This window comes from Aspergillus glaucus (assembly GCF_001890805.1).
Source record: "Aspergillus glaucus CBS 516.65 unplaced genomic scaffold ASPGLscaffold_10, whole genome shotgun sequence".
Classification (NCBI taxonomy): Eukaryota; Fungi; Ascomycota; class Eurotiomycetes; order Eurotiales; family Aspergillaceae; genus Aspergillus; species Aspergillus glaucus.
Window position 1 is genome coordinate 313,280 of NW_019170462.1, and position 20,818 is coordinate 334,097.

The window sequence follows — 20,818 nt, forward strand, 5'->3', positions numbered from 1 at the left end:
CACATCAATGCGGAATGTTTGCCGACCGCCAGACTTACTGCTTCGGTCTTGGCATCGCCAACTGCCATCTGTTTCCTTATCGCTCCGTCGCAACAACTGAGCCGTGCATTTAGACTCAATCATCTCCAATAATACAAAAATGGCGGCTAAGAAAGACATGCGGAGGCTGGATCTTGGTAAGCAGTGTTTTTATTTGGCTTCACATCTCACAATAACAGTTGCTGACATTGAATCTCGTCCAGCGATCCCCTATATCGAGCCTCCGACGAGCAAGAGCGATGCCGATGTGTCCGGTACGGAACTCCTATGTCAACGGATGTTATGGTAAAATCTCGTGGAAGACAGTGTTAATGGCTTGTTACAGGCGCAATGTCGAGCACCATGCCCATGGCTGCGGTGAGTTGACTGCTATCCGGAGCTCTAGAGGATTCATACTGATGTCGGATTCCGTTAGATGTTCACCAGGAACAGGTGAGCAATGACCACACTACTATTGCTATTCTTGGGTAGGACAGGATTGCTTATAATGATGCGGTTGCGTACAGGATGATTGGATGGTAAGCTGTCGTGCTGATAACAACCCCACTGCGACTCAACGTCCTAACTAAACGCAGGGTTTCTTTTGTTTTCTCGCTCCAGAATTGGCTCGGTGAGACTGAAGACCAAAAGAGCACTTCGTCCACTCCGGCATATATGTCCGTCTTCATGTCCTGTACGTTACCCAGCCCAGTCTTCTTCCGGGTATTCATAGACTGACACTGTTTTCTACTTCTAGTCATGGCATTGGTCGTGGTACGTCCCTGATTCCTCCCGTTGACATCTAATTCCAGCGTCTTCTAAACGGCTGCCCGCAGACATATTTCCCTATGTTCCTCCCTCCGCAGAACCAAAACGCGGGCGCCATTCCTGCGCCATCGGCTTCTTAAGGTCATCTGCCGTCGAATACCCCTGCCATGAGTCATAATAATACAAGGATCGATGCTTCTCGCGCGGAAACGGCAGTAACAATTGCAACACGAAATTGGGCCGGAAGCATGTACGGGGTTCAAGAGGTTCTCCAAGCTAGGCGCGTTGCTGTCTCGCTGTCCTCTGTTTCTCTGTCTACTTAATTCCCTTTTCGCCACAGTTGATACTGTGGTGCTGTATAATTACTATATCCATGGGCGTTGTAATGGAATCTTCAGTGGCGGATCGTGGCCACATCCCTCAACCAGTGACACCGTTGAATCAGTGGATGAGTCAGATGGACTCAACCCCGGACAACAAGCACGTAGGACCAATAATCGCATCGCACAGAACCGCACAGAGCGCGATCCACGGGCGTTCAGGTGCCACGGGGCATTCGCATTCGTTCCTTTTCTGTTTTCGGACTGTCAGATCTGGATCGAAGATGGCAAGATGGCTGAGTCATCCCGACTCACCGCCTGCCTAGTAGGGGGCGCTAAATGCCAGAGCGCCCCTCAAAAGGCTCTTCTGTTCCTCCTTCTCTCTCCTCAACACTTCGTCTCAATCCCACTACAACCCATCTCGACTCCATCTTTCGAGCCTCCGATCGCTCTCGCCTTTCCTGCTACAAAGAGATCTTAGTCTCCCCTCCCGATCTACTCTACCTATACCGCTTTTAAGGGCCGTTTACCGCGAAAGGCCGAGTTTATGTCCATCGAAAACCTCAAGACCTTCGGTAAGTCGATTCGCCACTCCCCTCCTTTTTCCTGTTCCGGGGTGTTGTCTACCTCCACAGGGTACCTGGTCTTGGCCGATCGAGAACAACTTGAATGTCACTCCATCGTGGGTACTTTCAATGTGTGGATGGTCGCCCGTGTGTGGCTATCAGGACACGTGGGGGGTTGTTCTTGTCGGCTTTGTTCCCACCTGGATCTGCGCGGCATTTTCTCGCTGGCGGGGTAGATTGATCACCAGGCTGACACGTTTCTCTACAGACCCCTTCGCCGAAGCTGACGAAGATACCGGCGAGACCAAGCAGTCTCAAAATTATATCCATATACGGATTCAACGTACGTTCTATACCCCCTCCCACATTGTCATCGCTCTCACGCGACCGCATCACCTCTTGCCTTGTCGGAGCACATAACTAACGAGTTATTCCTTTACAGAGCGCAATGGTCGTAAGACCTTGACTACGGTCCAGGGTCTTCCCAAGAAATTCGATCAGAAGAAGATCTTGAAGGTGATTAAGAAGAAGTTCGGTAAGTTGCCAATTAACACCGCCTCTACTGTGCCACGAACGTGAGGCTAATATGCATCCAGCTTGCAATGGCACCATCGTCGCCGACACTGAGATGGGCGAGGTGATTCAGTTGCAGGGAGACCAGCGGAAAGATGTTCAGGAGTTCTTGACCGATAAGAAGGAAGGTCTTGAGCTTGACGCCAAGACCATCAAGGTCCATGGGTTCTAGATCAGTCATTGCGCCCCGTTCCGGTCCCTTCTCCCGAATCTATGTCGCGTTGAGAATGGGATAGGAGGCTCGATCTTTGTCCTTCCACCGCCTGAATCTTGCATCGCCCCGTTGGCGATTGCACCATTCAGTTCGACAAACATCGTTCCCTCCTTGGGCTACTTCCCTACTCAACAGACTAGGTTTTGGGCCTTTGTCGGGAAAGACGCGCTTTTGTTCATTGATCCGTCGTGGTCTCTCACTGGCGGTACGTGGGAGAGCGGGTCTCTTCGTCGACTGCTATTCGGAGTGGGATATGATGGAACGAGGCGTTGATAGATACCCATTATTATAGACGATGTTTATTTTTTATTTTTTTTTATTTTTTATTTTTTCCTTTTGTTCTTTATTCTTTCTGCATCATTGTTTCTTGGTTGCCTTTGGGATGGCTTGTTGGAACTTGCCATTGCAAATCGACGTTTCAAATTCAAATTTTTAATCGGAGGGTTTGCATAGCCCTATTCAATACTATCTATCATCCATGCATTTTAGTTGTTCATTGTCAGTATGATAACAGTAATACGACTTAAATTCATATTACTTCATGTTAAGCTACATTAGTAGGGAAGTGTAAATGCTTCAGAATATAGTCACCTTTCAAAGATGTTACATAAAAGCTCAATCAACACGAAACGAAGCAAATATCAAACAAAAAGTTAGCCCGAAACATCAAACTGAAATGAAACTCATTCCAGCGGAAGATAAGAGAGCACGAAAAAGCGAAAAACGAAGACAATAAAGGAAAAAGCAAAACAGCGGGAAACCGATCTACAGCTCTCTCTCCACAGCCCTACCATCCGCAACCCGCATCCGAAATAAGATAGCAACCGCATAGTCCCACAACTTGCGCGAAATCACAAAAACAGGCACCTCCGGTTCGTTCTCGCGAGTCAGATGTAATTGTAAGAGAAGCGAGGACATGCTGACGAAACTGGCAACGGAGACGACGAGGACGGAGGCGGTTGTTTCACGTTTGATCGTGGCGTGGTTTTGGGTCGCGTGGTAGATGAATGTTAGGGTCTTTATGTATCAAAGGATAAGATTGATTGTCAGTTCATGGGGTCTTGTGGTATGGACTTGGACTTTTTCCGTCATATTGTGGTTGATGGATGACCGCACCGTTGTAATTGTTATCCACGCTGGGAGTAGAAGACGTGGGTCGGAGGAAGCGCCGGAGAGATAGAGAACCCAGGAAGTAATGTATGCAATCAGGCCGTTTGTTGTAAGGAGACGAATTACCACAGCCGGTGGGGTGTAGTTGAGAAGCCTGTATACAGGTTAGATATGAACTGCTCGGACGCAAGCTGGGAGACGGAACACTCACCATCGAGACATCATACAATCAGCAAAGAAATACGAGAGATATGCGGATGCACAGCACTAAGCCCATGATATCAGCATTGTACCCCCATTTCCACAGGAATCCCCGGTTAGTATCAACACAACATACCCACATGATAGCCAAAGCCACCTCAGTCACCCGAAACCTCCTCTCAACATCCCAGTCCTGCCCAATACTCCCAATAATCGCCGTCGCCCACCCCTCATGTCCCATCCCCGGTTGAATATGAAGCAGTTCCGCTAGGAAAGTAAACGCGCACCGCAGCCCCCACCATGCGGCAGGAGCCGTGCTTAGTGCGCGGCAGACCAGCAGAGGCACATACCATCTGCGGTCGACTCCCAAGATGACAGCCACGCGCGGGTGCAGGGCTGAAGAAGCGGCCGTGCGGCTTGCTTGAGCTTCATTGCCGTTGGGAGTATGGGACGTAGAGGGGCGCGGGGAGGACGGGGCTGCGGCGGAGGGCGCCACCGCTTTGGCGTGGGAAGCCACTGGGGTTTGAATTGTCGGGGTTAATTGTGCGGAAGTGCGGGTGCGAGTGGTTCTTCGTTTGTTGATGGTGTGTGAACGTGATGAGCGTATTAGGTCAGGCTCGAGCGATTGGGCGTGAAGAGAGAAGGGCGGAAGAGGAGCAGCATCACGACGAAGAGGAGCCAGCCTTAATCTACGGCATATGCAGCCGCCGCGCAAAAGAACCCTCTAAAAAAAATTTATAAAAAAAGCAATTATGGGACGCCTGAGGTGTATATAGATAAGAGGCTGTTAGTGCTCACGCTATCTTATGCCATTCACGGTCGGTATGAGTAGTAGTATGCTTACTGACGGTGCGACAAGAGCAACAGTAAAACAGAAACAATTGATAAACACAAACGTATCGAAAAGAACTGCCCGCTTAGACAACCCCCCAAGGCACGCAACTGTGACTGCGAGATCGAGGACGACGACGAAGATGAGGAGTAAATCCGCGGGTATCACGTGATGGGTCTGCAATTCTTCCGCGGCGGCCATACACGGCCGCCTCGATCATAAGCAACCACTTTTTGTTCCTCACGTTGACAAGAGCCCTATACCCCCTTGGGAATTCCCTCCGCCATGGCGTCCTCGTCGCGACTGCCTGTTGGATCCCTGCTATCTGCCGCCAGGCCCGGTTTTCACCCCGTCACAATCGCAGCGCAAACATGCCAATGCCGGTCTTTTTCTCGATCCTCAATCACCCAGCGTGCGATGCGGGGGATGCCACAAACGATGGCCGCTAAGCAGCCCGCTCAACCGAGTATGAAGACACGAGGGAAGGAAATGTCGAAATCGGAAATGCCGCAGGATCTGGGGTTGTTGCCGGGTACATTCGTCCGGCCACTGTGGAGGGACATGCCGTCTGTTTTCCAATTACCGCGGGAAAGAATGCAATTGGAGTGGCTTTGGATCAAGCAGGCGTTTCAAAATTTCCTGGGGTGAGTTGTTCAACTCAATTGTTCGTCTGTTCCGGTGTGGGGTCTTGTTACTGACCATCCCACCAGAATCCTCGCCTACAGTAAATGGCTCAACAAGGGTCTGCCCCTCCGTCTGAGAGAGCGGCGACAGGTTGGATGCGAACTCTACGCACAGATGTACACTGCCTACGCCGAGTAAGTACTATCACCACTTGCTCTCGGGCCACGACTAACCACCAACTTCACCACAGAGGCGACGTCGCAACCCTCCGAAAGATCTGCTGCACCGGTCTCGCTAACAGTCTCACCACCCGAATCACCAACCGCCCCAAAGACGAAAAAGTAACCTGGTCTCTCGACAAATACAACCGCTCCCCCGCAACCTTCCTCACCGGCGTCCGCGTCCTCGCAGACCGCGCAACCCAAATCCCCGAAATCCCCAAATCCGGCGTGCGCCAGGTCGTCCTACGCATCACGAGCCGCCAGTCCACGGGCAAGGTCAAGCTGCCGATGAATAAGCGGGGCGTGGTTGAGGAAGCTGCCTTGGAGGCGGCACCGGCTAAGCAGCGGGATTGCACTGAGTACATTGTGCTGCAAAAGTTGATGTGGTTTGGGGAGGAGCAGGAGTGGAGGATTTGGGGACATGCTACGCCGACTACTGTTGAGGATTTGGAGACTCCGTTCTTTGCGCCAGGGCTTTCGCTCTCGGACCGTATGGAGGCTATGAAGGCGATGATGGAGGGGAAGAAATAAGCCGTTTCTCTCCGTTGAGGGTGTCAAATCCCAACAAGAACTCATCTCGAGGCTTACTTCTTGAGATAAGTGATGCTCCAACAACCAGGGCAAGCAATGGGCCACGGGTCGAGTAACGAGGTATGCTAAAACAGTGGTGGTTCTACCCAGCGAGATATTCCTTTCTACCCCCTTGTGTTATCTTTACGCATTCCCGCAAAAATCGAAACTCGCCTCTTACATTGTATTTATGTGAATGTGTCGAAGTCTCATGTGTACTATATCTGATGCTTAATTTTTTTTTTTTTGCCTGCCTACGTTTCGATACCTATTGTCTTGTCTGGTCTGTTTCTGATAGACGGTTTTTTTTTTTTTTTTTTTTTTTTTGGGTTTTTTTTTTTTTTTTTTTTTTTTTTTTTTTTTCTTGTTTTTTTGTAATTATGTACTTATCTATCCACTTTCCTATCTACTCATACAATAGAAATGGCGTACTGGAAAAAGAAAAGCGTGATTTCGTGGCCTTTATAAACATTAGCCGGTGAAGAGCGTGCTAGCGATCACTATTTACAATATAAACCTCAATAAACGGAAAGTCAATGCGGCAAGGAATCAAGAAAGTCAAGCATCCAGCATATTATACACAAGAAGACAGACGATGAAATCCGAAGCTCTTCAGGTGTAGAATATTTTCAAACGAAATCAGTCGAATGGCATGAAAGGAAAGGAAAGAAAAAGGGGCACATCAATCGTCGTCAAAGAGCTGGAAAGTATTGACCAAGACTGTCTCGATAACGCGGACTTGCCAGCCGGCGTCCGCGATGGCGCCGGTAGAATTGGCGCCCATGAGAGTCGGCCTATCAACAAAGTCAGTATCAACTAACGTACTGGGGTCACGAATTTCGGCTTACCCGAAACAGATAGCGATATTTCCGGCATTCATGCGGTTTTGGGTATAATGCTCTTGGATCTTGTTAAGATGCTGGAGTCCCGAGTTAGTTCACAAAGTACAGCCAAAAATTAGTTGATAGGCTATCTTACCAGAACCAAGGCTCTCAACGTGGCATAGTGGGCATCAGGAAGGTTGTTAATGAGGGCATGCAACGAATCACGGCGTTGAATATCATCATCAATGCCTGTTAATGCAGTCAGCAATTGTCGACTCCGGCTAGAACTGGCTAGTGCTTACGAGCTGCATTGATGAAGTCGGGGTAGAACTGCGTAGTGAAAAGCGGCTCAGGCAAGTCTCGGAAGAATTGCTTCAGCAACCCTGCAACGCTGTTGACATCGTGATAGAAATACTCGGGATTGGTGAAGTCCACCTGCGTCGAATCTGCACGCTTTAGTTAGGCGTAATCCGGACATAATAGATAGCCTGAAAACTAACCGTTATCGAAAAGGGATTTCATGTGGGTGATATGGGTTGCACTGCCCGATAGCCGGTAAATTCCCTCCATATCAAGGCCAAAGAGCTCTATAGCCTGGAAGCATTGATAGACAATCATTGGCACGGCTGTTCCATCTCGGGCATATAGATCGTCTAAAGAAATGCCAAAGACTGGCATGACCGGCGGCAAACCATTGCTTGGTGGTGGTGCCCCGACGGGAGGCGGGGCCACTGGGTGCTGCTCTTGAACAGGCAGTGGTGCAGAGGCAGGGTAAGGGGGCTGGAAGGACGGGTTGGAGTATGGTTCTGGCTCTTGAGGATAGGGCAACACTGGCTTTTGGTCAACAGGAGCCGGCGCAGGTGCAGGTGCAGATGCAGATGCAGGTGCCGGTGCCGGTGATGGCTGAGGAGAGCTTTGAGGGGAAGCGAGACGTTGTTGAGAGAAAGACTGAGGTAAGAAGGACTGGCGTTTATTTTGTGTGCTGGTTTGAGCAGCCGGGACGACAGCTCCAGATGACGAGGCCAGAGTCTAACAAACATGTTAATACTGAAAGGTGATGGGGCCCAGCGGAGATAACTTACTGGATGGCACTCGTATTTAAGCTGTTCTTTCGTCACAGCGGCAGGGTTACCTTCATGACTCAAAACATAGTCATGGTAGTCCTTTTGGTTGTCGATTGTATAGATGACCTCGTAGAGGCTCCTGGGTCCAACCGCTGGGCTGTCCTTCACAGGGCTGATGGACAATCCTTGCCCAAGCAGCAGTTTCTCGTTGAATGTTGCTGGAGATAGTCAGCGGTGAAAGGAAAAGATACCGTGACCAGATACGCAGTGTGCACGTACCAAACTTCTGTAGCTGCAGTGTAAGGCCAGCATCACATTCTCGGGTCAACTGCTGGATGTTGAGTACGGCTTGAGGTCGATGGGTAGAAACCAATTCTTGCCGGACTGCCTGCGCAGCCAGGACCTTCGAACTGTAATCACCGTCCGCATTTTGAACCTTTCGAAGCAGATCCTCTTCATGCTGAGCGGCCGACTTGGGTCCCTTGAGACCAAACTTGCCACCATGCTTGTCGCCCGTCTTCACTCGGTCATATTGCTCTGCCAGTGAATCGTATTTGGCCTTGGCCTTCTCTGCAGCCGTTTCTGCTTCCACAACCCTCTTCTCCGCAGTGAGTCCGGTCTGTTTCCACTGCTTACGGCCCTTTTCGATATTCGACGCGAGCTCGTGGAGATCGTCGGCCATCTGTTGAAGGGAGACGGAGAACTGCAGGCCATGGTCGGCCATTCGGTCGTGAAAACGGTGAAGTTCATTAACGCTGTTGCCATATGTTCCTTGACGGTTTTCAGAGCGCTGCGCAGCGTCGTAAAGAGAACGTGACAACTTCCTCAGACCCTGAGCATGTTCTTCCTCCAGCGCCGCTCTCTTCTTCAGAAACGTCGAATAATCCTTTCCGTCGGTGTCAGCATATACGAGATGGTCTCTGGACTGGAAAGCTTTAACGAACTCTGGCGGATGCGACGCTTTGCTTCAATCGAGTCAGGAGTGTTGTAATACCGATCTATGCGAGCGGAACTGGTCAGTGCGATGCGACGAAACTCCAAGCGATTCCTAAAGGCCATATAGAGACTCACATCGGAATAAATGACTTTGTCCAAGCGGGCCTTCAGCTCATCGGACATGACTGGTGGTGCGGGAGGAGCTGCTTCGAGGGGCGCGGCCGGCTGCGACCCAGCGCTCGACGGGGGATGATCCTCCCTGGGCGACGCAGCGCCATCGGGGAGAGTGACGTCTGCCATGAGAAGAGAGGGTATTCAAGTATCGTTGGGAGAAACCACAGTTTAAGATGAAGTGAATGTTTGGGGTAAATAGACAGTGCGATGAATGCAATGCAGGTGCCTGGGATAGAAGGCAAGTGATAAGGTTATGGGGGGTAGTTGATCCGCACTCCGTATAGAAAGGGACGGCGGTGGGGGGATGTTCTGCCGGGGCCAGGAACCAAATTATACTCGATGATCTATGGAATTGAATACTTCGTAGATATATGTATATATGTATTAGGAAAGCACAGATGTTGAAATGAGAGAAAAGATAAATATTATTATTAGAATTAGACAGCAGAATATTGCCGCTTATTTAGATAACTGCCCAGCACTCCCTAATAACGACCATTACCAAAGAAACCTCCTAACAAGGTCGATGATTGTGGCACTGCCGGCTGATCATGATATGAATGACAACATAAGATCCCGAGGTTCCGAGACTGCCTACACAGTACGGAGTAATTATGCTGGCCATTTCCTTTAATAGTGCTATTTTCAACAACAAGGAAACACTTCTGCCTCAACTGTCGGTGTATATCCCGGACCCTACGCCTCGCAAGCCAATTTAACGCCACCGTATAACTCATGCATAGCCTCAAGGCTCTTTGAATACTCAACTCGGCATGTTGTAGTGATAGCTCACCGATGAACCACGGTAGCAATATGCTGCTGGTCGAGAACGTCACCGCATGTTACCAAGGAATTGTACACACTGTGTTCGGAGGAAGTAAAGAATGGCTTTGAAGATGAAAAGGGAAATACTCTAAAGAAGAAGCCCTGATGTAACGGAGAGGAACATGCCAAATCTGTCTATGCACGTGATTGTATCTCCACTTTGGGCATGTCATTCCCCAATGCGGTGTAGTGGATATAGACGCAACGTGAAGTGACAACCTCAATTTTTAAATAATCATCTGAGAATTCCAATGACATGTCTGAAATTGGAAATCACGTCGCAGTCCGTGGCGCTGCTGCGACTGATGTGCATGGGAGCGAAAACTACAAAAACCTGTTTCCACTTCGCTCAGTCCACGATCTGTTGTCTATTTTCATCTTCTTGCTATGAGCTTCAATATGCTTTTGATCGGACTTTCTTTGCTTGGTCTCATTATCGGCCCCCTCACGGCTGCGTCCGAGGCTGCGAACTTCGACCTCCCCTCTGCCACATTCAGGGAGTACGGCTGCGATGAGGAATGCGAGCAGGTCTTTAACCTTGCCGAAAAGCAAGACCGCCAGCTCTTCAGTTCTGACTTCGATTTTGATTTCTATGCGACAGCTCCAGATTTCACACGGTCTCATCCTGGAGATCTCTTGAAGTTCGAGTCGATCAATCCAAGCGATCTGAACATTACCTCGGGCGTTACTGTCTATCGTTTTCAGTATACATCCCGCGCACTGAACGGCACTTTTGTTCCGGCCACTGGCTTTATTGGGCTTCCCGATAATTCTTCTCGCTCTGATGAAAAGCACCCTGTCATCGCCTTCGCCCACGGCACCAGCGGTGTATTTCGAGGATGCCCGCCATCCACAACGCCAACCCTAGCTGACTATTCCAGCTGGAGTCTTCTGGTCAAGAGTGGATATGCTGTTGTTGCTCCAGACTACGCTGGACTCGGGAACGACTATATCGAACACCAGTATCTGAGCTTCCCTGCCCACGCAAATGACCTATACTACGGCATGGTCGCAGCTCGACAAGCACTCCCCGGTTCCTTCACCGATGAATGGATGTCTGTCGGGCATTCCCAGGGTGGAGGCGCATCCTGGAAGCTTTCCGAAAGTCCGCTGCACCGCAGAGGAGGTGCAGGTGTCTACTTGGGCAGCGTGGCCATCGCACCAGCAACAAAGATATATGACATAGCTGTTGCTACCATGGATATTCTTTTTCAACGCCCAGACTATGCTTCGTACGATATCATATACGAGTTGTCCTGGTTACCAATTGCCCTGAAGCGAGCCTTTCCCCGTGCGAGTACATCGTTTATCGCTGAGGAACTACGGGAAAGAATCGCTCTCGCTACAGAAGCCCAATCCTGCATGTCTGGCATCTTGTCATTACCACACGGCTTGAAACCCAAGGAACTGATCACTGATCCGGCGTGGGTGAAGCATAACAGATTTCTGAGAAGATGGCAGGATTGGGTTGCGCCAGCGAATGGTGCAAAGGCCATGGGGCCTCTAATGGTTATCCAAGGGTTGAGCGATACTGCCGTCCTGCCTGAAATCACCATTGATTCGTATGATGATACATGCCGCCACGGTAATGAAGCGCATATCAGGCTGTACGAGGGCGCGAGCCATGTCGACGTATTCCACGCAAGTGCTCCTGAGTGGCTTGAGTTTATCAGAAATCAGTTTGCTCAAAAAAATGGTGATTTCCATGGTGCGTGCAGTAGCGCTACAAGAGACGCGGTGACCGATCAAGAGGAGGACTAAATTGAGATCGTTGCCAGCCGATTTGCAGTTTTTGGCTTCCCTTGTATGACATGATCCCCAGTCACTATTGTACCATTACTATATCTCTTTAATTCAAATCCCTATTCGATGACTATCAGTAGGAAGGCAAGTGAGATGCGTTCTTAGTATGGAGTACAAATGCACCAACTAGTTATATACTCAGTCTCCCGACATAATAGACTGTCCACCACGCACCATCATGGCAAGTAGCAATATAATGCATTAGACGGCCAGCAGAAACTTACAAAATCAATCATTCGACAACATTCGTAGTATGTAACCGGAGTGCTGTTGTCGAAATTATCGCATAGTAACTAACTAACTAGAGCATGTGCTTGCCCCAGGCAATGATGACTAATCCCGAACCGCCGACTTTCGCCTTCGAGGTACATTGAACCACCCCAAAAAACCCTTCCAAACAAGCACATTTCGCCGATTTCCGGCACCTGCGCAGCGCAATTCTGCTCGGGATTTCAGGTGTTTGCATTAACCGTCGGGCGAGCGCTGATTTAATGACTCCTGATGGAGCTGCAGTTCCGGGGAATTTTGCCACCGAATGGGTTGGCTGCTGCTGCTCATGGCCAAGCCAACGGCCATCTGATAAGTCCCCAGGGCCCCGGCAGTAGCGACATTCGGAACAACGCAGGTTTTCCCCGGCCGGTGACGGGTTACGATTTCTCAAGCAGGAATTCGGAGCCTTGCGAAATGGAGAAGATTCCGCCAATGACTGGTGGTAGTACTTGTGCTACTACGGGGAAGCGCCGGGGTGGTAGTCGGAAGGCTTGTAATGAGTGTAAACAGCAAAAGGTATGCCATCCTTATAAAACAACAACAAAAAAATTCTTTTTTTTTTTTTTTTTTTTTTTACCATCGCATATGATTCTTAATTGAGCCATCTTAGCTGAACTTGTGATTTCCGCTTTCCACAGCTACGATGTGACATTGTTCAGACCCCGGCCGCAGCGTGCTCACGCTGCCGGCGACTCCAGATAGAATGCAAAGTTGAGCCTACTTTTAAACGCATCTCAAAGCGCAGGTAAGTAGTTGGTACAGCATGCTATACACACTTGACAAGCAATCTAACATGCTATTCCAGGCGAAATGCTGAGATGGAAAGGGAGATCGCTGATCTCCGTCGACGACTGGCTACCAACAGTGACCATCCCCAGGCTGTGGAAGCAAATGTAAGCGATGACATGTCCCAGTGCTCTGAGGATGTGCTCTGTGGTCCTGATTCGGCGGTTTCTAACCGAACACGACCTATATCTGCGCCTCTGGAACCTCAGCCTCTGGCGACTCCATTGACTATGCACCGGGATGAATCTATCATTTCGCAGGAAGATAGTCTCTGGAAATTGGAAGATGTCTCGCTATCGAGGAGCAGAGTAGCTCGGTTATTTGAACAGTAAGGACTGGTCTGATCCGGCTGAGATGATGCCACTAACACTCGATAGATTCTTTAAGTATTATCATCCATTCCTTCCTCTACTGGATCGTCATAAAGGACCAGAGGAACATCTTCATCGCTCGTCATTGTTGGCATGGGCCATTATCTGCGTGGCGAGCCGACGGGCACCATCTGAGCCAGGCCTTTTGAGTTCCCTCTCTGGGCCCTTCAGTCGGCTCCTTTGGTCAACTATCACGGGTGTGCCTCAGGATTACCATGTGGTTAAGGCATTGTGTATTCTTTGCACTTGGCCTCTTCCTACGACTAGCCAGAGGACCGACGCTACATTTATGCTCAGTGGGTTGATGATGCAGATCGCCATGCAACTGGGATTGCATCGTCCCGTTCAAGCGGAGGAATTCACCACCTTCCGCATGGAAGTCCAGGGTGAAGCAATGAAGGATAGATTGCAGACGTGGGTCATCTGTAACATTGTTGCTCAGAAGTAGGTTTTGACTTATTATTGTCGTCGGGCTTTTGCTAATAAGTTGATAGCGTTGCCACTGGCTATGGACAGCCACCTGGCACTATCTACGATTGGGCATTGGAGCCAACATCTCTTAAAGATGCTGATTATCACCCTCCAGAAGACCTTCGAACTCGATTACGGATTGAAAAGTTCTGTGACCGGGTGACTAAGGCTCTCTACAGCAGCAAGCCTGAACCTGCAGAGTTCATCAGCTCCGAGAAGTTGTTAATCGTCCAACTCTTGGAGAGTGAGCTCAAAGACATGGAAGTGGACTTTGGTCGAAACATTTCACGTATGCGGTCCCTTTCTAGTCTCGTGTCGACCGATGCTAACTTGTTTAGATATCAACATGATTCATTTACGAGCTGCAGAATTGCATCTGCGATACTTTGTATTTCTAGGATCCAACGCACGAAGCGATGATTTGACGAAACTTTTCATTGCTACGACGTCTTTCCTTGGACGAGTCCTCGACCTCGAAACCTCGCCTGGAGAGCTAATCGGCCACGCCACGAACTACATCCTTCAAATGATTGTCTCCGCTGCCTTTGCGCTCATGAAACTGCTGAAGAGCGACTTCAGTCGACACATCGATTTCAACCATGGAAAGCTACTATTCAACGGAGCGATATCGGCAATTCGCCGGATCAGTGTAATGGAGCACGATCGGCCCGTGCGTCTTGCAGACATCTTGGCCCAGATGTGGAATGCGGGTAATTCCGAGGCGGAAGCGGGTGAGGATGGTCTACAACTTAAGGTCCGGTGTCGGATGAGCATGAGCCACGTTTATGACACGGTTTGGCGCTGGAGACAGCGGTTCCGCCCTATGAGGAGCATTGAAGATCAAGGTAGGTCTATTGCTTTCTTTGACTCTTCTAGGAGCGTTGCTAACGGCGGAATAGCGATGGCCAACCCTAACATGTCGACGGCGGCAGGCCCCCTTTCTCGACAGCAGGATAATTCGCTTGATGACCCGAGCTTGATATACCCCGGCAATTTCGACGGGGGTTTTATGAGCGAGGCGGGCTTTTCGGAGGTTTTCGATTCTCTCAACTGGGTCTTTGATGGGATCCCTGATTCTCTTGTTGCCCCTCCGGTTATGTAATGGGGTGTTCGACCGGAGCATCTGCAGGATTGGGATATAGGCTTGTATAGGTTTACAAAAGAGGGGGGGGGGGGCTATTTGATTGACATGTTATTTTAAAAGCGATTAATTTTGTTCTGCTTATTTGTGTTGCCGAGGTTATGATGATGGATGATGATATACATACATGCACATGTATCGTACAGTTTTTTTCTTTTTCTTCTTATGAGATACCAATTTATCAAAATCGGTTTGTAAAGTGGATATTGTGATAATATAATTAGCCTTGTTGATATTGTGTGCTTTCGGCATTGTCGGCTTCCATGGATTAGAAATAAGCATCTACGTCCCTCGGTCGACTTCTCCAAAACCAACAACTTACCAACATCAACCACAACCATGGCATCCGAAGCAATCAACCTTGTCGCTGTCATTTATTCTAAGCCTGAGAAGGCAGCGGAAGTCAGTGAATCATTTTGCGGTCCATTTTTCATCTGTAACACAATAACTGACAAGATACAGCTCTCGGCTCTCATGGCCGAAGTCACCCAAAAGGTCCAGGCCCATGAACCAGACACTCTCCTTTACTACGCTTTTACCAACGAGCAGAATAAGGATGAGATTATCGTTGTGGAGAGGTATTCATTCTTTCTATCCCTGGGTTGGATATTAGTTCTTGTATGGTTGGTGTACTAACGGCATACTTGTATAGATACCGCAACGCAGCGGCGCTGGACGCACATGTGAAAGGACCCCATTTCCAGGAATTCGTTAAGAAGGCGTCTGGATTGATGGCTAAGCCATTTGAGCTTAAGAAGGGAGGGTTCTTGCCTGCGTCTGCGGGCGTTGCTAGGCTGTAATAGAGTACCGTTATAGGCTGGATACGGAGTGCTTGTACATGGGATGTTCGGAGTACAAGTATGGATGTACATACGAAGTTCCGCATCAAGGGTATTTATTGATTGGGGAAATATTGATGACTGATATAAGTAGATGAAACAATACGGGGCCCAGATCGATTGCATATTGGATGGGATTGACAGGGATAGCAAGCTACGGGTTGCTGTTCCAGGAATACTACTCTGTAGCTAGCTATGCATGATGCATATGGACGAGATAGGAGGGATTGCATGCAGACAATAATATTGCAGCCCTGTCGGCTTTGATTATAAAAAGAAACACACCGCGTGTTGTGGCTGGACAGTACAGTAGTATTATCTTGAATTGTGATTAGCTTGGAATTCTGTCAGCGACTCATGTTCCAGCTCCAATGGCGAATTGTGATAAATGCTCCACCGATGATCACTGGTTCAGCCTGAGAGGAGGAATGCTCTAACTATTGTTCTGCAGAGTGTCGCATGGCAGAGACTGGAATGCCTTGAGCTCGGGGATAATTGTTCGGATATCGTAGCTAGTACAGAGTATATTGGATTGTCCAGATCTGGTGGCTGTCCTGTCGTAGTACTCTGTACTCGTACTGTCTGTATACTCCGTAAAGATCTCCGTGGCGGGAGCCGTCCTGCAGAATTGCTGGTAGTTTTGTCTATTTTTCTATTAATTCCCTGCTTCTTCTAGCATTAAGTGTCTTCGACTTAACAATTGTAGTGCCTGAACCAAAAGGTGAGCTGTCGAATCCTCTCTTTCTCTTGTTCCCGAAGTTGCCCCCCAACTTTTTCCCCTCTTCCCTTGGCCTCTTTAATTCTTCCCCTTTTCTGACTTTCTCCTTCTTTTTATTCTTTGCGCGTTTTTCTTCTTGATTTCTTTTTTAATTCACTTTTCACTTTGCTTTTTTAGCTGCAGTTCTGCATTCACTCTCAGGTTCTTTCTTTGCATTTGGAGTTGTGAATCTGCTGTGCTCTAACCCACCTGCCCCCATCTCTCTCTCTCCTTTATCCCCTCCTCTTCTTCTCTCACATCTTCTCTTCTTATTCTCACAACTCGATCAACTGGCAGTTCTCTCATATTTTCTTTCTTTGTGGATAGTCTTCTTCCCACATACCACACGCCCTTTGCATACACCATGGCCAGTCCAGCCACCCAATCATTGAAGGTCAGTTCCTCACTCTCCGTCCATGGGTCATCATGCGGTTGACCCGACCATGGCTAATAGAATATCTCGTACAGTGTGTAGTTACCGGTGATGGTGCTGTTGGCAAGGTGAGTAACCTCTTCTTTTTGCGCAATGCTTCGATTCCCTTGAAGTGACCATGGACTGACTTCGCGACACCGCTAGACATGCCTCCTGATCTCCTACACAACCAACGCCTTCCCCGGGGAATACATCCCAACCGTGTTCGTACCCTGCCCCTGAACCCTTTTCGCGCTGCCTCCGTTTGTCCGACGCCATGTTGACCGACTTCCCAGTTTCGATAACTACACCGCGAGTGTGATGGTGGATGGTAGACCGATTAGCTTGGGTTTGTGGGATACCGCCGGCCAGGAGGATTACGACCGTCTCAGACCGCTGTCCTACCCTCAGACAGATGTCTTCCTTATCTGTTTCTCCATCGTCAGCCCTCCTTCTTTCGATAACGTCAAAGCCAAGGTACTTTCTTCCAACAGTCTCCGCAACGACCATACGTGGATCCTACCGGTCGAGCGAAGTAAACAATGAAGCTGACATGGTGCAGTGGTTTCCGGAAATCGAACACCATGCCCCCAACGTCCCTATTATCCTTGTCGGTACCAAGCTTGACTTGAGAGACGATAAAGCGACCGCAGACTCCCTCCGCGCACGAAAGATGGAGCCCGTATCCTACGAACAGGCGCTCGTCGTTGCCAAGGAGATCCGCGCGCACAAGTACCTCGAATGTTCGGCCCTTACACAGCGCAACCTGAAGAGCGTGTTTGATGAAGCTATCCGGTATGCGGGACAATTCAGAAATGCGCAGTGTGCGGTGTCCAGATCCAGCGCTAATTCATTGTCAGGGCCGTCCTCAATCCCCGACCTGCTACGAAACCGAAGACCAAGAAGTGCATGATTCTGTAAAGACTTTTCCCGTTTTCGCGTCTAATATTTCCTCTCTTTCGAAACCTCTTATCTAAACACCTAATTCGGCGTCTGTGGGTCATCTGGGGGTCCATTTGTGTTTTATTTTCCAGGTTCCCCCTCTATCCATAATTTGGTTATCGTCTTTGGGTCATTGTTACATGATATCACTGCGGCCTGGTCTGTTTTGTCGTTTCTTCTATTGAAGGTGGTCATCTTTTCTTTTTTTCTCTCTAATTGCAGTACAAACATGTAACATGGCACATAAGCCCGGCATGCAATGAATGCCATAAGGGTTTCTGAACAGGTCGACCCAAATCAAGGAAATACTTTGTGCATTTGATCTCATCTATTTCCAGTATCTATAGCTAGCTTGATGCATCTACCAACAATCCAGACAGGGAGAGCAGAAAGGATATCTCGAGGCAAACAATGATAATGAAAAACAACTGCTTTTAGTAGTAAACCAACCCAAACAAACAAAATATCAAAAATGCAACGCTCACGGCAAGCGAATCCTCCGGCTAGGATGCACACCGGCGAAATTATCGTCCGGGTCTCCAGCAGCCTGAGCATCACCCTCTTCCTCGCCGTTCTTGTGGCGAGTTTTCCTGTCCTTCTCCTTAGACATCTGCTTCGAGGTGCGTTGGCGCTCGTCGTTCAGTTTCTTGTTCTTAGTCTCGATCTTGGACTGGCGGTAGTCGGATTTTCCGCCTCCACCAGCACTGCAGCATCAATTAGCACCACGCATTCCAATATAGTAGAGTGGATTGGAACTCACGTCAACTCCACATTAATCCTCCTCGGCGGATACTTCCCGTCATTGAACATAGAGTGGTGGTACAGCTTCAAGCAAGTCTTCATGCGATCAAAGTTCTCGAACTCGATGAATGCGAAACCGCGGCATCTGGTGGGCTTGTCCTTTTCGGTAGCGACGCGGATCGAGGCGGGGGGGGTTTTGACGAAGTGCTCTTTGATGGTCTCGTTGTTTGCGGAGTAGGGGAGGTTTCCTGTGGTGCAATTGGATTGGTTATTGGATGATATGTAGGGAGGTTCAAGGGAGAGTGGACGTACCGACGAAAGCAATGAAGCGGGAGGATTTCTGTTGTTCTTCGTCTTGCTGCTCTTGCTGCCCTTCAGATTGTTGCTCTTGTTGCTTGGCGTTTTCGGCGGCCTCCTGTGCCTTTTTCTCTTTCTTGTCCTTCTTGTTCTTCTTCCTTCTCTCTCTCTTTTCCTCCAGGGTCTCCTCCTTCTTCTCTTCGTCCTTATTTTCGGTGGATTCTGCATCCACATCCATTGCGTCTGCGGTCTCTTCCTCAGCAGCGGGAGCGGCCTTGTCCTCGGCCTCCTCCTCTTCAGACGTTTCCTTCTTTGCCTTCTTTTCCTTCTTTTCCTTCTTTTCCTTCTTTTCTTTCTTGTCATTCTTTTCCTTCTTGTCCTTCTTCTCCTTCTTCTCCTTCTTCTCCTTCTTCTCCTTCTTCTCCTTCTTCTCCTTCTTCTCCTTCTTCTCTTCCTTCACCTCCTCGGCCTTCTCCTCGGTGTCCTTTCCGTTCACACTCTCCTCAGCATCGCGCAACTTGGACTTCTTCTCCTTCTTTTCCTTCTTTTCCTTCTTATCCTTCGACGCCTTCTCGTGCTTGGGCTTCTTTCCCTCGGGCTGAACGGCGGGTCCTTCTTCCTCGACAGGGTTCTGCGTGAGCTTGCGCTTCTTGTCGCCCATTGTGTCTGATTCTAGGTAAATATATAGAAATTGAAAGAATATATGTTAATTGGAGAAATGTATGGATTGAGATCGGAGATGAAATTGCGATGGAAAATTTTAGAAAATGTCACTTTCTGCCGGGCGGAGGGAGGGCGGTGAGGAGCTTCTTCCGCATCGGCGTTAGGGTAGTGATTATCTCCGTTGGGGTAGCAGTGTCAAAGTACGGAGTACAAGTGAAGAACTCATGCAGATAGTACTCATATGAATGCTATGTACTAATTATCTATAAACCATGCCTGTAACTCCGAGTGACGCAATCAAAAAACCAAAATCTGAATTTTCTTTTGCTTCGCTCCATACCGATCCCGGAACTCAGGCCGAGTCAGCAATTGCAGGAGCGGAATATGCGTCTCCTTCATATCGAATATGCCGCGCTTCTTCTGGTCGATGAAAGAACCGTCGATGACGATGCGTTCGAGTTCGTCCAGTTTGAGTGTTCCTGACTCGATCAAATCGGTAATTCGTGCCGGTGTACCGGCGCCGATGCCCATGCTGTGGTTGTTAGCTAAGTTTGAGGAAGTAGATGGTAAATGAAGACGTACCGTGCTCGTTGCAGGAATTGCTTGGCCTCCTCCAGCTTGATGTGCTTGGCGAAGAGCTTTCCCACAGTGGATTCCTTGTTTTGCAATGGACGGAGTGCTCTATCGGGCAAGTTAGCGATGAGATGAGAAACGCAGTGAGTAGTCTCGTCCATACCTAACCACATCGGCCGCCCGAAGCGCAGCACCGGAAATCACCAATGTATGTGGAGTGCCCTTTTCTTCCGAAGCCTTTAACAGACCAGCGCCCTTATTCGGACTGAATGCTTTGAGGAACTCGGGGAGTTTATCGAGCGCTCTCGATCCGTCGTAGGACGATGTATCGAGAAATGCGGAATCTGGAACTGTCAGTACGATGTACACTTTGAAAACAAGCACATGTACACACCAGGAACAGAAAGATCACTCAATTCCACAGCCGAAATCTCTTTATTATGCCTCTTCGTTTTCTGTGCAAGATAATCCGCGAACAACGGCCCGTCCATCTTCCCAATCGATCCGTCAATGCCCTTTTTGCGCTCCTCGCCCGTCACATCATCCTGTTGCGCCTGCTGCGCCTTCAACTTCTTCTTCTCCTTGAACTTCTGCTTGTTCTTTTGCTTCTTGAGGCTGGGCCCGGATTCCGATGTAGCGTTAGTCGCAGGTGTCGCTGCGTTTTTCGTGGTAGATGGTTCCTCATCGGCTGGTCGCTTGCGCTTCTTCTCGACCTTGGCCGAGAGGCCAGCTGCGGCGTTGGATTCTTCCTTCGACATTTTTGGATTTGGTATGGGGTATATGCGATTGAGATGGATCTGGAGAGTCGATCGAGTCTTTGGAGACTTTTTTATGCTGAGTCAGCGGATCTTATCGATAAGCTTCCGCCAATCAGAGACTGATTGCTGCTTTTGTCGTGCATCGTCTCCGACG

General features: G+C 49.1%; 10 protein-coding genes across 10 annotated transcripts; 6 read left to right on the plus strand and 4 right to left on the minus strand.

The window, feature by feature from the left end:
- Positions 1–139: 139 nt before the first annotated feature.
- ASPGLDRAFT_126539 (SUI1 family translation initiation factor) lies at positions 140–2,417 on the plus strand (the record flags this gene model as incomplete). The annotated part of the gene is made up of 9 exons (XM_022540649.1): positions 140–176; positions 243–293; positions 365–396; positions 455–471; positions 615–712; positions 776–796; positions 1,941–2,015; positions 2,115–2,207; positions 2,269–2,417. 9 exons carry the CDS (start codon positions 140–142, stop codon positions 2,415–2,417), a joined length of 573 nt encoding a protein of 190 aa, XP_022400889.1.
- An 807-nt stretch (positions 2,418–3,224) lies between these two features.
- Positions 3,225–4,257, minus strand: ASPGLDRAFT_126614 (uncharacterized protein; the record flags this gene model as incomplete). Its single annotated transcript, XM_022540654.1, has 4 exons — positions 3,225–3,476; positions 3,576–3,723; positions 3,781–3,836; positions 3,907–4,257. Coding segments are annotated over 4 exons (807 nt in total), but the record flags the coding sequence as incomplete, so codon positions are not given.
- Positions 4,258–4,799: 542 nt separating this feature from the next.
- ASPGLDRAFT_82197 (uncharacterized protein) lies at positions 4,800–6,265 on the plus strand. The gene is made up of 3 exons (XM_022550153.1): positions 4,800–5,246; positions 5,313–5,420; positions 5,477–6,265. Exons 1-3 carry the CDS (start codon positions 4,888–4,890, stop codon positions 5,976–5,978), a joined length of 969 nt encoding a protein of 322 aa, XP_022400891.1. The 5' UTR covers positions 4,800–4,887; the 3' UTR covers positions 5,979–6,265.
- Positions 6,266–6,323: 58 nt separating this feature from the next.
- Positions 6,324–9,413, minus strand: rgd1 (putative Rho GTPase activator (Rgd1)). Its single transcript, XM_022546572.1, has 9 exons — positions 8,977–9,413; positions 8,850–8,903; positions 8,185–8,791; positions 7,924–8,123; positions 7,342–7,870; positions 7,144–7,287; positions 6,996–7,090; positions 6,866–6,936; positions 6,324–6,811 (listed from the first exon to the last, which is right to left on the minus strand). Exons 1-9 carry the CDS (start codon positions 9,139–9,141, stop codon positions 6,700–6,702), a joined length of 1,977 nt encoding a protein of 658 aa, XP_022400892.1. The 5' UTR covers positions 9,142–9,413; the 3' UTR covers positions 6,324–6,699.
- Positions 9,414–10,095: 682 nt separating this feature from the next.
- ASPGLDRAFT_47018 (putative secretory lipase) lies at positions 10,096–11,813 on the plus strand. Its single transcript, XM_022546573.1, has one exon. It carries the CDS (start codon positions 10,228–10,230, stop codon positions 11,599–11,601), a length of 1,374 nt encoding a protein of 457 aa, XP_022400893.1. The 5' UTR covers positions 10,096–10,227; the 3' UTR covers positions 11,602–11,813.
- Positions 11,814–12,068: 255 nt separating this feature from the next.
- ASPGLDRAFT_149376 (transcription factor domain-containing protein) lies at positions 12,069–14,711 on the plus strand. The gene is made up of 7 exons (XM_022542032.1): positions 12,069–12,429; positions 12,552–12,658; positions 12,719–13,027; positions 13,077–13,514; positions 13,565–13,830; positions 13,880–14,386; positions 14,441–14,711. Exons 1-7 carry the CDS (start codon positions 12,145–12,147, stop codon positions 14,641–14,643), a joined length of 2,115 nt encoding a protein of 704 aa, XP_022400894.1. The 5' UTR covers positions 12,069–12,144; the 3' UTR covers positions 14,644–14,711.
- A 244-nt stretch (positions 14,712–14,955) lies between these two features.
- On the plus strand, positions 14,956–15,810 carry ASPGLDRAFT_47021 (putative quinol monooxygenase). Its single transcript, XM_022546574.1, has 3 exons — positions 14,956–15,084; positions 15,145–15,260; positions 15,335–15,810. Exons 1-3 carry the CDS (start codon positions 15,022–15,024, stop codon positions 15,480–15,482), a joined length of 327 nt encoding a protein of 108 aa, XP_022400895.1. The 5' UTR covers positions 14,956–15,021; the 3' UTR covers positions 15,483–15,810.
- Positions 15,811–16,642: 832 nt separating this feature from the next.
- racA (putative Rho GTPase Rac) lies at positions 16,643–17,611 on the plus strand (the record flags this gene model as incomplete). The annotated part of the gene is made up of 6 exons (XM_022540638.1): positions 16,643–16,672; positions 16,747–16,779; positions 16,856–16,914; positions 16,987–17,167; positions 17,253–17,485; positions 17,551–17,611. 6 exons carry the CDS (start codon positions 16,643–16,645, stop codon positions 17,609–17,611), a joined length of 597 nt encoding a protein of 198 aa, XP_022400896.1.
- Positions 17,612–18,003: 392 nt separating this feature from the next.
- On the minus strand, positions 18,004–19,390 carry ASPGLDRAFT_301591 (RNA-binding protein). Its single transcript, XM_022543921.1, has 4 exons — positions 19,296–19,390; positions 18,686–19,247; positions 18,393–18,621; positions 18,004–18,336 (listed from the first exon to the last, which is right to left on the minus strand). The coding sequence occupies exons 1-4, from the start codon at positions 19,329–19,331 to the stop codon at positions 18,114–18,116; spliced, it is 1,050 nt and encodes a 349-aa protein (XP_022400897.1). The 5' UTR covers positions 19,332–19,390; the 3' UTR covers positions 18,004–18,113.
- Positions 19,391–19,553: 163 nt separating this feature from the next.
- ASPGLDRAFT_47026 (uncharacterized protein) lies at positions 19,554–20,687 on the minus strand. Its single transcript, XM_022546575.1, has 4 exons — positions 20,301–20,687; positions 20,070–20,250; positions 19,916–20,014; positions 19,554–19,865 (listed from the first exon to the last, which is right to left on the minus strand). Exons 1-4 carry the CDS (start codon positions 20,662–20,664, stop codon positions 19,631–19,633), a joined length of 879 nt encoding a protein of 292 aa, XP_022400898.1. The 5' UTR covers positions 20,665–20,687; the 3' UTR covers positions 19,554–19,630.
- Between the last annotated feature and the right edge of the window lie 131 nt (positions 20,688–20,818).